Source organism: Rhinolophus sinicus, chromosome 2 (assembly GCF_057876585.1).
Source record: "Rhinolophus sinicus isolate RSI-liver-muscle chromosome 2, RSI-T2T, whole genome shotgun sequence".
NCBI lineage: Eukaryota > Metazoa > Chordata > Mammalia > Chiroptera > Rhinolophidae > Rhinolophus > Rhinolophus sinicus.
The window spans coordinates 94631145-94645172 of record NC_142502.1 but is presented as its reverse complement, the minus strand read 5'-3'; the positions used below and the strand labels follow the sequence as shown (position 1 = coordinate 94645172).

The 14028-nt window shown below is 56.0% G+C and overlaps 1 protein-coding gene across 2 annotated transcripts; it reads right to left on the bottom strand.

The window, feature by feature from the left end:
* Positions 1 to 294: 294 nt before the first annotated feature.
* AARS2 (alanyl-tRNA synthetase 2, mitochondrial) lies at positions 295 to 12308 on the bottom strand. Of its 2 annotated transcripts, XM_074333023.2 has the most exons (23): positions 12045 to 12300; positions 11057 to 11248; positions 10368 to 10513; positions 10006 to 10173; positions 9327 to 9471; positions 7108 to 7253; positions 6779 to 6887; positions 6351 to 6389; positions 6153 to 6264; positions 5527 to 5660; positions 4936 to 5080; positions 4505 to 4677; positions 4237 to 4350; positions 3997 to 4137; positions 3196 to 3333; positions 3000 to 3109; positions 2747 to 2855; positions 2342 to 2464; positions 1979 to 2089; positions 1365 to 1448; positions 1143 to 1253; positions 1036 to 1060; positions 295 to 721 (listed from the first exon to the last, which is right to left on the bottom strand). In XM_074333023.2, the coding sequence occupies exons 1-23, from the start codon at positions 12285 to 12287 to the stop codon at positions 609 to 611; spliced, it is 2931 nt and encodes a 976-aa protein (XP_074189124.1). In that variant the 5' UTR covers positions 12288 to 12300; the 3' UTR covers positions 295 to 608. The 2 variants fall into 2 exon arrangements, with proteins under 2 accessions (XP_074189124.1, XP_074189122.1); XM_074333021.2 differs by lacking the exon at positions 1036 to 1060 and having other exon boundaries at positions 12045 to 12308.
* Between the last annotated feature and the right edge of the window lie 1720 nt (positions 12309 to 14028).

The following is a 14028-nucleotide window of genomic DNA, read 5'->3' as shown; positions in this document are numbered from 1 at the left end:
TAAGACAAGTCATTGTTAAAGAAGTGACCCCAGAGAGGGTCTGCCCTGCTGTAATGACTTCTACACCACAGTTCTGGATCTTGGTGGCCAGGGATGCCCCAGTGGGTGCCCAGAACGGGCTGGCATAGAGCGCCTGACTGAGCACTCGTGATGAGGAGGACGGTCCTGATGTGGGTACTGGGTGGCCTTTTAGCCCAGTGTGAGAGGTCAGACTGGTGATGGGGCCCCCATACCAGGTTTTTGGAAGGGGAAAGTCTGCTCTTTTTTAAAGCAAAATAATCTGCTGGAACTGCCTTTCTTCTGTGAAACTTTTTAATGAGCAATCACAGCCAGGACAGCCGTGTTTTCACATTCACCTAGTGTGGGTGTGTCTCTGGGCCGACTTCTGCCTTCACCAGCCCACATCCCCTTGCGTCCATGCTTGCGTCGGCGCAGCCCAGGCGCTTGGTCTTGGCCTCCAGTCCTCTACTTCAGCCTCGGGGAGCTTCTGCTCACTCCTCCAGGGCTCCTGGCACTGGCCTGTCTGCTGTCTCTTTAGTCTGTATGAGTCCCTGGGTCAGAGCTGGTTGAGGGCATAGGCTCGGGCTGTACGGAGGGCAGCTTCCAGGTCAGCAGTGCTTCCGGTGCCCTGGGCCACCACTCGAGAGCCCCAGGCTTTGCCCCCCATGTGGCTGCACACGGCCAGTGCCCAGGCTTCTGCTGTGAGGGTCGGCGTAGCACTCTGTACAGAAACAGAAGGGGCAGCAATGCAGAGCAGCCCTCTCTGCCCCCGTCCACTCAATGTACCCTCGAGAGTGGCGTCATGGGGATTAGCAACCCCTCCCTCGCCGGGCACACGGTGAGGCCACTGGGTGGAGACAGGCGAGGGATGGGTTGGGGGTGTGTGTGGAGGCTGATGAATGTCTGCTACTTGTTTGCAGGGACGTGCAGCCTGGAGGGGGGTGGTGGTAATTAGGGAATCTCATGGTACCCTCTCCGGTGGTTGGGGACAAGAAGATGGCCCTATCCCCGTCCTGGGGTGTCCTCATAGATCACCTCTATCCAGCCTTGGCTCCCTTGTCTGGGAGGAATAAAAGGCGTGGAATTAGGGGGCTGGACCAGGAGATGGGCAGGATGGGGGGCTGCTCTCCCACGTCCCTCACCTGGGCCACCTGACAGGCACATAGCACATGTCCCATGGGCTGGGGGCTGAGTAGTAGCACGGATGTGCTGGGCGCCTGCTCACACAGCTGCCGGACCACCTTCACCAGCACCTGAATAAGGGAGGGCAGGTGGTGACCCCATAGGCCCCAGGCTCCCAGCTACTTCCCTGTCAGGACTCCCCTTCCCAGACCCTGGGGACACCCCCAACCCCAATAACTCACTGATAGTGACTCAGTGGAAACTGTGTCCACAATCAGGGGCTCCTCTGAGTGCCGTTGCAGCAGCTCCCGGGTTTTCTGTGCAGCCTGTGGGGCAGGAAGGAAAGTGGATGGGTCAGGCTAGAGGGCAACTGGCCCCCACTTCTGACCTGAGGCCCAGTCCAGAAATCCCCTCCCTCCCTCTGGCTAAGGTCTTTAGCTTTGACCAGAGGGGCCAGGAGTTCTGCCTAGAATGACTTCCTTCTTTTGGGTCCCACTTATGTCCCTCTTCTCCTACCTCATCTGTTACCTTTCATTTTAGCTCCAGGACCCTACAAATAGGTTGCTGAAAGTAAAAGGACTAAGGCTGGAGCACTGATGGATGAGAGGGGGCAGGAGGAAGGAGGGTGAAAGTCAAGGAGTAATTAGGGCTGAATGGAGTCACCACATCAGCCAGCTTCCTGGAGGAAGAGCCTGAGGCAGACTTGGGAGTTGGGGAGACAATTTGGCAGAGAGAAGTAGGGACACCAGGTGACGGCATCCAGCTGGCAGGAGAGGGCCTTGCCTTGAGGCGTCTCGGTGTGTGCACTAGTGTCTCTGACCCATGTTGGGTGTGCCTGGTATCTGCCTCCTCCTACCTGCCCCATTTCCAGCTTCCGGATGGCAGTGTTGGCACGCCGCTGCAGCACCTTCAGTGTGGCCTGCAGCTCCCGCCGCTGCCACTGGGGCATCAGAGCGCTGTCCACAGCCTGTGGCCAGAAGCAGTCCATCACCTTTGCCCTCCCCCTGAACCACAGCCTCTGCAGGGACCAGCAGGGTCAGGGAAGAGACCATCCCCACCATCCTGCCCTGCAGACAAATGACAAGTATCTGGGCCAGCTGGGGCCCAACAGGAATGCTGGGGGGAGACTGGAAGCATCCGAGGAGGCTCGGGGAGGGGCACAGAGCCAGGAGACGGGGGTGGGGTGGGGGGCGCAGCTCCATGTTGGGGTGGCCCTCACATCAGTGAGTCGTCCCATGTCCTTGGACAGCCGCTGAGCCTCCACCACGTCCCGGCTGCCCCGACTCAGCCGCTCTGCAGCTGCTTCCACCTCCTGGGCCAGGCTCTGGCCCACTTCTCGGGCCTGCAGGGAGGGAACAGGATGGTCAGGGCTGCGCAGCTTACTTTCGGGGCTCTCACACCACTGCTGCTTGGGGCCAAATTAGAAGTTTTTAAAAATCAGGACCAATCAATGTACCAAATCATCAAAATAGATGGCAGCAGCTTACGGCCACATCAGTGCACATGCACGAACACGGGTTCTGCTGCTGGGCGTCCCCCAGCCTGAGACTGTCAGCTGTGTGTCCCCCCCCCCCCCCCCCCGCGCCCCACTCAGCAGCCTCCTGGGCCCTGCTGCTGTGCTCACCTGCTGGGCCTGCTCTCCAGTGACGGCCAGTAGGCGGGTGATGCCCTTGGCAAGCTGGCGCTCCCCGATGATAACCAGGTCCCCTACAGCCCCCGTGCGTAGCAGGTGCCTATGGGCACAGGGGGGGAGGAAGACGGGATGATGGGAGAGAAAAGAGCAGCCTGAGCTCCAAGCCAGGGGAGGGTGGCTTCAAAGACCAAGGAGAGGTGAGAATCCAGCCCCAGGCCAGGGCAGGCGGAGGCAGGTGACTCACGTCCCACAGCACAACTCCACAGAAGTATGCAGTGCAGCTTGGGAGGCCGGGTCCAGCGCGTGGGCCACGGGCACCCCCACTGACACCACCCGCACTGGGTCTGGATATACCTGTGGATGAGAGGGGACTGGTCTCTTGATTGGCCTGTGTGTGTGAGGGGAAGGCGATCTCCACCAGGGGGTGTCACCCAACTCACCTCATCCAGAGAGCGCAGGCCAGGGACATGGGCGGTGTGTGCCAGGGCCACCTCCTCCATGTACACGGCCTCATCCTGCCCCACGGCCTCTTGCACAAGGCCCTCCACTGCCCGGAGCTGCTCTGGGGTCAATGGAGCCTGGCAGGGTCAGGGGGAAAAGGACTGATCAACAGGCAGTCGGCCCCCCCGTGCCTGCAACTGATGCATTCAGAAGCGCTCCCCGTTCACTGAGCTCCCTGGGATTGTAGAATACTGGTTAGCACATAACTGGTGCTCAGGAAACACCTGTGGAGCAGACAATTCTTTTCCTTAGAAAGCTACCTGGGAGTTGGGCCTATTGGGAGCTGCAGGCCTTTTATTAGGCACTGAAAGTTGATGGGGAAACAGAAAATGGAGGCTCCATACTCAGGGAACTTATAACAAGGGGCAGCCCAGCGCAAGAGAAGCACAGGATGGGAGCGCTGCAGAGCAAGGAGTAGTTAGGTGGAATGGGACTTAGTGAGCATTTCCTGGAGGAAGTATCTGAGCCAGATATGCAAGGAGAGGAGGGAAACAGGGTGGCAGAGAAGGGAGAGGGCAGCTCAGCCTGAGCAGAATGGCTTGGGTGACAGCAGGAACACGGACTGGGTGGCTGGAGGTGAAGGGAAGGCTCAGACACTGTGTAGCTGACCCCTTGCTGGCACAGGAGGAGCCCGATGGGAAGACACCCACCCAGTTCCCACCGTGACGAGTGACAAGGAGCCCAGGCCCTCGGATTGCCCCGACTCTCTCACTTGACACCTGTCTCTGTGCCCTGCTCACCTGGGTGGCCACGTCAAAGCGCAGCCGCTCGGGACTGAGGTGGGAGCCTCGCTGCTCTGTGCTGGGGCCCAGGGCCTGCCGCAGGGCCCAGTTTAGCAGGTGGGTGGCGGTGTGCTTCTCCATGCAGCCTAAACGCCAGGCCTGAAACACTAGTGTCACCCAGCGTCCTGGGTGAGGGTGAGGGCGGGGGAAAGTACAGGGGCGACAGGATATGAAGAATAGCTGGGCTGGGGTCCTTACCTTATCCACGTGCAGTTGCACCTGGTCCCCCACTTTCAGGCACTCAGGGGCCACCACCTCATGGAGGATGAAGCCTCCACAGACCTGGGCCCGGGCCACTGGGAACAGCACATCCTGGGGAAGGGTACGGGACAAGGTGTTGGAGTGACCGCCTATAGCCTTTCCCTCCCCTTGGCTCCCTTCCTGGCTCAGGTCTGCCTCCTGCAGAAGTCAGCCTCTGCGTATGTGTGTGTGTGTGTATGGGGGGGGGGGGGGGACGGGGGCTCACCTGCTGCCCCACCCGCACCAGGTAGCCTCGGTCTGAAGCCTGACCCCCCTGTTCAGCGTAGAAGTTGGTTTTGTCTAAGATGAGGCCACAGCGCTGGCCTTCCCCCACAGAGGCCACGGCTGTGCCGTCCTCTGTATACAGCTGGAGCACCTGGGCCTCACAGGCGCTGAATTCTGCCAGGGCAAACAATGGTTAGTGCTAGGCAGGGGTCTGGGATGTGCATGTGGGTCTGTCTTCAAGCCAAGAGGCACCTGGCTGGGGGTGTGTGCGGGGGGGGGGGGGGGGGGGGGGCATCAAATTCAGCTGAGGGCCACAGTGACCCCTGGTGGCTACCCCTGGGAGTGCATAGGGCTGGTAGCCACCATCTCTGCCGTCCCTCCCCATGACGCTTAGGCAAGCCTGTGGTCACCCACCTCAGTCCAGGCTCTCACCATAACCCCCCCTCGGTCGCAGGCAGTAGCTGTACTTGGGGCTGTCATCGGTGGTGGGCACCCCGCGGCGCTGCAGCTCCCCCAGTGCATGGACGTCGAGCCGCAGTCCCTGCTCCTGAACTGGCTCAGCCTGACGGGCCCGGTGCTGCAGGATGGGCGTGTATGTACGAAGGGGTGCGCGGAGAATGCAATGGGACTGGAGCCTCCACAGATCCCTGTCCCTGACTCACAGCTGTGTGGACCCTGCGGAATCCTCTGAAATAAGCCCTCAGGGCGTGGCTGGTTGCTAGAGGCCCTGGGCTGGCTGGTGCACCACCCATTGTGCTGGGTCTCAGGACAGACCTCCCTCACCCACCTCTGCCCCTGGAGGCCTCTCCTAGGACGCTGTGCTGCCCTCTCTTCTTTCACTCCTCTGTTTAGCCCACTGCACTAGTGTTCCTCCGTGGGTGGCACCTGAGGTGAAGGGACAGACCCTACCTACCTCAGCCTCCTGTTTCCCTCGATAGCTACAGCTCCTTCCCTAGGAACTCAGGGCTGGGGAAGGGGCCGACTGTCCCAACAGAACCCCGGTGGGGGTGCTCCGGCCTGTACCTGCGCTTCCTCCTGGGCCAGCCGTGCCAGCCCAGCAGAGTCCAGCTGCACCCCTTTCTCCTCCAGCATCAGCTCTACCAGGTCCAGGGGGAGCCCCAGGTCTCCGGACATTGACAAAGACCAGGCGACTTGGGCTTTGGGGAAGAAAGACATGGGGTATTGAGTGGGGAGGGGCAGGATAGAGGGAGGAGAAGTGAGGGAGAAGTAAGGGCCTGGGCTTTTTTAACCACACAGGAGCCAGCAGGTGCCAAGCACAGTGCCTCCTCCCCATGCCGGGCAGGCTCAGGACAGGGGTCACCTTCAGGCTTTGTGCTCCAAGGCCGGAGCTGGGAGTAGCTCAGGATACTCCCTCGGCAACTGTCATTTCCGAGGAGGAGGGAAGCTCGTTCTGGGCATGAAGCCAGCCTTGGAAAGCAGAGACTGAGGCAGGGCCAGCAGGACAGCTGGGAAGTGGGGAAATGGGGAGAAGCAGGGTGCTGTTCACACCACAGACAGGTCTGGGTGTTGGAGAGTCTGGGAAGAGGGACATGGGAGGAGGTTGTGGGTGTGAGGCCCAGGGCGCCCTCCTCGGCCTGCCCTGGCTCACCTCTGCGAGGGCTCAGGCCTTGGCGAGGCACCCCACTCACCAGGGAACACATCAGACGGCCCCAGGCGCCTCAGGGTCCGATCGATGATGCGCCGACCTCGCTGCAGGGAGGCCAGGAAGGCGACCTCGTCCTCTGACACCAGGTTGCTTATCTGAACCAGGGGCGGGACAGGACTGAAGGGAGAGCCTCTCTCCACCACTCTTGTCAGCCACTCCCTCCCCCATCCGAACCCAGTACCTGGGCTGAGTTCTTCTGCAGTTCAGGATACGTGTGTCCCTGGAGGAAGTGGAGAGGGCTGAGGGGTTAAAGGCAACCAGCCCGCTCTCCACCTCCCCACCCTGGGCTTCCTTGAGGACACTTGCCCTGGAGGTTCAGACAGGCTGATGGACAGGGGGAGGGACCCAAATGGGGAATCAGCTTCCCTGTGTGTAGGGGGGACATAGACAGAAAGGCGTCCCAAGGTCAAAGGCTCAGCAACCTGGACAAGTGGGTCTCCTGAAGGTTCCCTGCCTTTTGTAAGCAATTTCAGCTTTCTCAGCCTGCTGGTAGGACGTTGGCCGGACATTTAGGGTGGGGAGCCCAGGCCGGGGGCACTGCCTGGGCTCAGCGGCAGGTTCCCTGAGTGTCCAGGGAAGCCCAGAGGAGGGAGGAAGCTCTGTCCTTACCAGCGTCTCCACCACTATGGGCACCAGGCTGCCTAGGAAGCCAGGTGGTGCCCGCAACACCTCTGTTGAGAACCGCAAGGCTCGACGGAGGATCCGACGAAGAACCAGCCTAGAGGGGTTCAGAGTCCAGCTATGAACCCCAGCAGCCCCTGGTCAGCAGTATGGGGAGCGGGGAGGACGGGGTCCAGAGCGTGTGCTCCCATCCCAAAGCCCTCTCCCTTCCCCCGCTCCTCCTGCCAGCTCCACCCAATCCACCCCTCCATCTGTTCCCTCCTCTCCCCGGAAGCCCCAGCTGCCCCTGCCCCTCTCTGTAGTCCTTCCAGACTCACGGGGCACCTGACATTCCAAGGGAGACACCATCGGCGATGCAGACACTGAGCGTGCGGATGTGATCGGCCACCACTCGATATGCCATGTCTGTGCGGCCCTCGTCTGCCGCCCCTACCCGGCCCAAGTAAGGAGGTGCCCCGCAACCCTGGAGAGCAGGAGAAAGGAGACATGGCTGCTGGTCCCCCCTGACCTGGCCCAGCTGGGATGCTCTTCACCACCTACAGCCGAGCACATCTGCAATCGCCTGGCGGAAGAGGCTTCCCAGATGAGTGGGAGCCAGCCCCTGCCCTCACAGGGCCCACGTTCACACTAACGCTGATCACGGCTGGGACCCTCTACTGACTTTCTACTGTCAGAACTGCGTGGGTGCTTGGATGATGTGATGTCTAATCCCCAAAACATTCTCTTCTGGGAGCTATTACTATCCTGGATTTAAGAGGAAACTGAGGTAACGAGAAAAAAAAGAAGAGGACACCGAGGCCCAGAGGAGCTAAGTGCCACCAAGCCACACCACTCCTAAGGAGCAGCTCTGAGATGTGAACTGGGCCTGACTCCATCACTCACACCCACCTCCACAGGCTTTACAGGGGGCGGGGAGGGAGGGTGTAAGCTGCGTGTACACTTATGTGCTCCAGAGCAGAGTGCATGATTCATGCAGCTCCAGAGCTGTATCTTCCCCCCTCAGTAAACAGTCCTGCCATTCAACGCACTGCTCAAGTCAAACACTTAGCCAGCCTTGACTGTCTTTGCCCTCCCCATCCGATCCATCAGTAGGGCCTTTGCGTCTACCTCCACGAGCTCTCTCAAAGCAATCTACTTTTCTCCACTTCCACTCTATCAGCCTAAGCCATGCCCTATCGTCTCTTCCCTTGACTATAAAATAGCTTCCCAATTGGTTTCTCAGCTTCCACTCTTGTCTCCCTTCGGCCTACTTTCCACACAGCAATATGAGTAGCCTTTTAAAAGTGTCAATCAGATCATGCCCCTCCCCCCTTAGAGTCCTGCTCACCACACTTAGAATAAAAGCCTCACGTGGGAATTCAAAGTCCCAGTAGATTGGACTCCAGCCTTTCTCTCTCTGGTAGATTGTTTGTAAAAATGGCCACAATCCTTTCCTTTTCTGTGTGCATGCCACTTTGCAATATAACTTTACAGTTGCTTTCCATCCAGAGATAGAATCTATTTCTCCATCCCTTGTATCTGGGCTAGCCTGTGACTTGCTTTGGCCAGCAGAATGTGGTGGAAATGACACTGTTCTGAGCCTAGGCCTCAAGAAGCCTCGTGTGCTCCTGCTCTCCTTGGAACCTTGCTGAGCTGTGATGTGAATAAGCCCAAGCTAGCCTGATGGATGACGAGGGACACACGGACTGGTCACTCCCATTGCCCAAAACTGACAGCTGCCAACTCCCAGAAGTACAGCTGCCAAGCAGCTGACCACAGACCTGTGAGTGAGCTCATATCAGATCAAAAGAATGACCCAGCTATGCTCAGACTACAGAGCTAGCCCACAGACTGATATGCTAAATAAATGCTTGTTGTTTTAAGTCACAAAGTATCAGATGGCTTCTTACACACCAAAAGCTAACTGACACACTCTCCAACTACATCCCATGTGATTCGACTGTAGCTTGCTGGCCACCCTGTTTGTTCCTTTCCTGCTTTGGGGCCTTGGTACCTGCTATCCCCTCTGCCTGGGATGATCTTCCTGGGGCTGACTCCTCCTCCTGTAGGTTTCAGCTCAGAGACCATCTCCTCGGTGAGTCTTCCCCAAATGCTTTGTCTAAGATTCCTCTGTACCCTGCCCCCCCTGCCCTAGTTACTATCACCCATGTTTACTGCCTATTCTCAATCTGTAAGCGGCTATCTTGTTCTTTAATACACTTACTTATTATCTCTTAGGCTAGAATGTAGTCTTCATGATACCTTTTCTGTTTACTGCTGTATCTCCTGTACCAAGCACAAAGAACTCAACACAAAATAGGCACTCAGCACATATTTTTTGAATAAATGAGGGAAGAGAGGAATTAGGAGCCGTATCAGGACATCAGGTAACAAAGATGAATCCTAGCCTCGTGTTTAACACCCTGATATCCTTGGCTGGTCACTGTCCCCACCTGCGGGAATACCCTGACTTCTCAACAAAGATGGAAAGCAACAGCAGTGAGCACTGGTGATGAGCAGGCCAGAGAGGCTTCTGGGAGGAAAAAGGCAGGCTCACCTGGTGTATGGCGTTGAGCAGTGGGGAAAAGAGATCAGTGTCGTAGGTGGAACGTCTGCCTTGCAGCACAGCTACCAGCCTTTCCAGGCCCATTCCTGTGTCTACGTGCTGCTGGGGCAGGGGCTGCAGGCTTCCATCTGCCTCCCTGGCAGGGGAAGGTATGCAAGGTGAGGCCGTGCCCAGGATTACAGGTATGAGGCAGATGCTCAAGTGGAGTAGAGGAATGTGGAGGGGCCCAAGGGGGCTGACAGGGCAGGGACCTGAGGGCAGTATGCTCCCCCACCCCCCCTCCCGAATTCAGACAATGATGGCCTCAGGTCCCGTCCTTTCTCATAAAGGGGCATCGCCATCCTCACTCCCACTTGGGCCCTTGCCTGGACCCAGACATCCCCTTTCTGGGATGTAATTCTTTGCCTTGGAAAGAGACATATCAAGGCTGGAAGAAAATCTTAAGAGTTCAACTCTATCATGTGAGGAGACAGCAGAGGCCAGAGAGCAGCAGTGACTAGTTTAAACTGTCATGGGCAAAGATTAGAATTATTATCTGAAAAGTGTTTAGAAATGAGCCTGGCACATAGTGCCATTGAACTCTTTTTATAAGAAATGGATCAAAGTCTCCTGACTGCCACCCTTTCCACGTCTAGCCAGGGATTCTCCTCCTGCTTCAGCTTCCCATTACCTGTTGTGCTGCATGAAGACCAGATTCCAAAGCTCCACCAGCTGGGGGGCTCCCACCCCACCAGCCAGGTCATAGTGGATCTCAGTACAGGGCCCACAAGGGCCAGTATCCCCCATCTCCCAGAAGTTCTCTTGTGGTCCAAAAGAAAGCACACGGCTGGCAGGCACCCTGGAAAGAAAGCCAGATGAGTGGTGGGGAGACAGACAAAGCCAGAAGCCGGGACCCTCTCTGCCATGAGAGCCCCTCCATCAAGTTCAGCAAGATCGCCTGGAATACGCTGAGACTCTGAGGACAGGTGCTAATAGTCCCTATTTCCCAGGCTCCTGCCCTCCAGGAGTGGACATTAGGGAGGGCAGACTTACCCTAAGCTGAGCCAGATGTCCCTGCTCTCCAGGTCTGGGTCCAGCCCCACCTTGGGGTCGCCACCGAAGTAGGAGATCCATAGCCTGTCCTTAGGGATCCCATAGACCTGAGTCAGCAGTTCCCAGGCCATGCTGCAAGCCTCCTCCTGCAGTGGAAACCCACGTGGGGTGGGCAGAGGAAGATGGATGAGAAGAAACCCCACCTGAAGCGTCAATCAAGCCACGTGAGCTCAGCCCTCAGCTTAAGACACAACCATTTCCGCTGCCCACCGTGTTTCTAGAACAAGACATGATCATTTCTGTTATGAGTTTTTTCCTGCCCAGAAAGTTCCCTTCCTCTTCTAAACCCTCCTTTCTTTCAAGTCCCACCTGCTCCATGAAATCCTCTAACCACCCTAGCCTGGGATGATTTTTAACTCCTGCATTTTAGTATTACTAGTTAGTCATACAATTACTGACCAACCATTAGGCAGCGGGCACAGTCCTGGCCCTCAAGGAGCATAGGGAAATGAGACGCAATCCAATTAGGGAAATGAGACATTCCCATTATACATGCTCATCTTGCTCTTTGCCTGTGCGCCTGGTATGAGGCCTAAGCAGACTGTTAGAATGGAGGCAGGACTAACCTTAACCCACTTCTTGGCTGACCGCTGACCCTCTCCTAACTCCAAGGCTTCCTGGAGACTCACCTTAAAATATTCACCCCCAAAGGCCCAATTGCCGAGCATCTCAAAGAAGGTATGATGGGAAAGGTCTCGGCCCACATCCTCTAGGTCGCTGTGGCGTCCTCCAGCCCTCACACATTTTTGGCTGTTGGCTACACGTCGGAAGCCTGCCATCTCACTTCGTGGATCCACAGTGCCCAGGAAGATTGGCTTGAACTGGAAATACATGAAAGGGGAGAGGGCTATCTCAGTAGAAGAGAAAGGTGGGGAGTTAGGACAGAGATGGCTGCTCTGGCTGAAGGCTGACTGTGCTCCTGAGAGTGCAGTGTGATCTTGGCCAGGGGGGCAACTTTGGAGCTTTGGGGCACCCATCTCTGGTGTGTCTGGGGTAGGCAAAGGATAAACAAATCATGAAACAGAGACCCTCTGCTAGAAAAAATAGGTAAGGTAAGAGGAGGAATGTGTTGGTAGCTGGAAGAAGGGCCCTGAATGGCTACATCCTCCATCTCAGCGTCTTCAACAACATCCAATAACTTCAGAGGACAAAACTGAGACCACAGGGCACTGGCAGGCCTAACAATGGCAGCATTTAAGAGGGCTCTTGGATAGCTTCTAAGGTTAACCTATTCTCGCCCATTTTACAGATGAAGACAACGAAGTGTAGGGAGGTTAACTGGTGCTCAAAGTCAAAGGCTTAGAGAACATAGTCCAGCAGATAGCATGTGCTCAAAACATATTTATGTAATGAATGAATGATCTTTATAAAGAATGAATAAATGAAGCCAGACGTCCCCCACCAGTCTTCCCCAGGGGATCCCACCCCAACCATTCCTGGGCCTAAAGCTCAATCCAACCCAGGCGTTCCCAGGTCGAGTCTTCCCCAAACCCTAACGGTGCCCCCATCACTTAGCCCAACCACGCACTGCCCTCTTGCCCCAAAAGCTATGAGCTCCGCCCCTTGCTTCTTTTGCCCAATCCCGTAGCGCCTTTCTGTCTCACACTCCGCCCCCACCTGATTCATGCCCGCGTTAACGAACAGTAAACTGGGGTCGCCGCGGGGCCGCACGGAAGCGGACGGCACCAGTCGGTGGCCATGGCGGTCCCGAAAGAAGCTCAGGAAGGCGTCACGCACGGCCGCCGCCTGGACTGAAGGGGGCACGGATGACAGGGGCTGACAGCTGGGGCCCCGCCACGGGGACGACCTTCGAATGGCCCGCCGCAGTCGGGCGGCTGCCGTTGCCACCGACGCCGCCATCTTAACTCGGGGCAGAGACTTCACAGGGTCAAAGGACACCACGGGGATAGAAAGTGACGTGGGAAAGAAGCCGGGCTTTTCCTACAGCGCCTCCTAGTAGTGGGAGGACTCAAGACAGCCTCTACCGCCCGGATGGAAACGACTGTGAAGGGGATGATGCAGGCGTGACCTAGCGCGGCGGCCTGGTACAGTGTAGGCCCTTAATTCATTTGGCATTAAACAAGTATTCATTGAGAGCCTACTATGTGCCAGTCATGGTTTTAGGCGCTTAGTTTATATTAGTAACAAAAGTAACAAAAATCCCTGCCCTCCATTAATCTATTGTAGCAGTAATTGTTATGTTTATTCATTTTGCAAAGTTACAAATGGAGTTGCGGTGAACAGGCGTGGAGTCAACTTCGTGTGTGTGTGTGTGTGTGTGTGTGTGTGTGTGTGTGTGTGTGTGTGTTCAGACTGAGGGACAAAGGCAGAGAGTGGCAAGGAAGTTAGTATCAGCATTCATTCAAGAGGCATTCAACAAATTTATTGACTACCTACTATGTGCCAGGTACTGTTCTAGACACTTACCAATTCCCTGTGCCCCTGGCATTGGAAATGGCCATTTGGAAGCAGACCCTTTAGAGTAGGAGTCTAGCAGAGACGCAGAAGCCAAATAGCATCTGCTCCATTATTAATTGCTTAATAACATTTGGTCTTCTAATTTATTTGCCTGGGGACGAGAGAGACTCCAGGTTGTCAGGGCAGGATGAAGCTGTTGGCCAATAGCTGCAGAGATTTCTCTCTCTCTCTCCCTCCCTCCCTCCCTCCCTCCTCCCTCCCTCCCTCCCTCCCTCCTCCCTCTCCTCTCCTCTCTCTGAGCCTCCCAATGCCCTAGGGTTTTGTGTGTTTTGCTTTGTAAGAGAGATACCTGTTCTATCTTCCCCTTCTGTCTTTCTCTCCATGGTGACAGCTGTGACCATGAGGCCAACACATGCCCTCGTGGTTGTGTTACCAGCCTTATAGGTCCAGCGCTGCTTGTCATCCAGTGTCCGAGAACTTGAGTGACAAGGGTTGGTGAGGAGAAAAGCGTACTTTATTCTAGATTCTGGCAGCTAAGGAAGATGGCAGACTAAGGTCCAGAAAAAAACCACCTTCCCTGAACTGAGAATAATCAGGAAGTTTTATAGTCAGGCAGGCAGGTGGGGGAAAGAATAAAGAAAAGTAGGAGTTGGTCATGTAAGTTTCAGGGCTGACAGTTGAGAAATTGCCTCCCAGGGCCTGGTCTGAGAAATCGCCTTCCATCGCCTGGTCAGCTTCATAAGGTTGTCTCCAACTCAGCTGCCGTGGCTTGAGTGTTTCATGTGTCATCAGCAAAAACTGCAGGGCAGTTGTAACCATAGATCCTGGTATCCGGGCATCTAAGAATTGAGAAATTGTTCTTTCTGGGTTAGTGCTCTGCTGATTAGTTAGATCAATAAGGTATATGTAGTCTTAAGAAAGGGAACCACGCAGAGTCATTAAGTCAAGGAGTGAAGGGGAAAAACAAAAAGAAAACATGAATAGCAAGCTATGAGGTGCCTGAACTAAGTCTAACTAAGTCATTAATTTCCCAAGTTTCACCCTTACAAATTCGGCCAGGGTCGTCATGGGGCTTCACATGATGCCCTCTGCTCTTGGTTTGGGAAATTAAACAGATTGAGAAGAGAATTTGCCACGGTGAAAGCCCAAATCGTGGGAGCAGAGCTGAGGTCATGTAGTCACT

What these genes read in the sequence shown, in the direction of transcription:
- AARS2 (XM_074333021.2), bottom strand. Translation starts at nt 12,287, where the DNA reads ATGGCGGCGTCGGTGGCAACGGCAGCCGCCCGACTGCGGCGGGCCATT. An exon ending in CTTGGAATGTCAGGTGCCCC is followed by an intron (nt 6,888 to 7,107) that starts GTGAGTCTGGAA and finishes GAACCCCTCTAG; the next exon opens with GCTGGTTCTTCGTCGGATCC. An exon ending in TGCAGAAGAACTCAGCCCAG is followed by an intron (nt 6,265 to 6,350) that starts GTACTGGGTTCG and finishes CCCCTGGTTCAG; the next exon opens with ATAAGCAACCTGGTGTCAGA.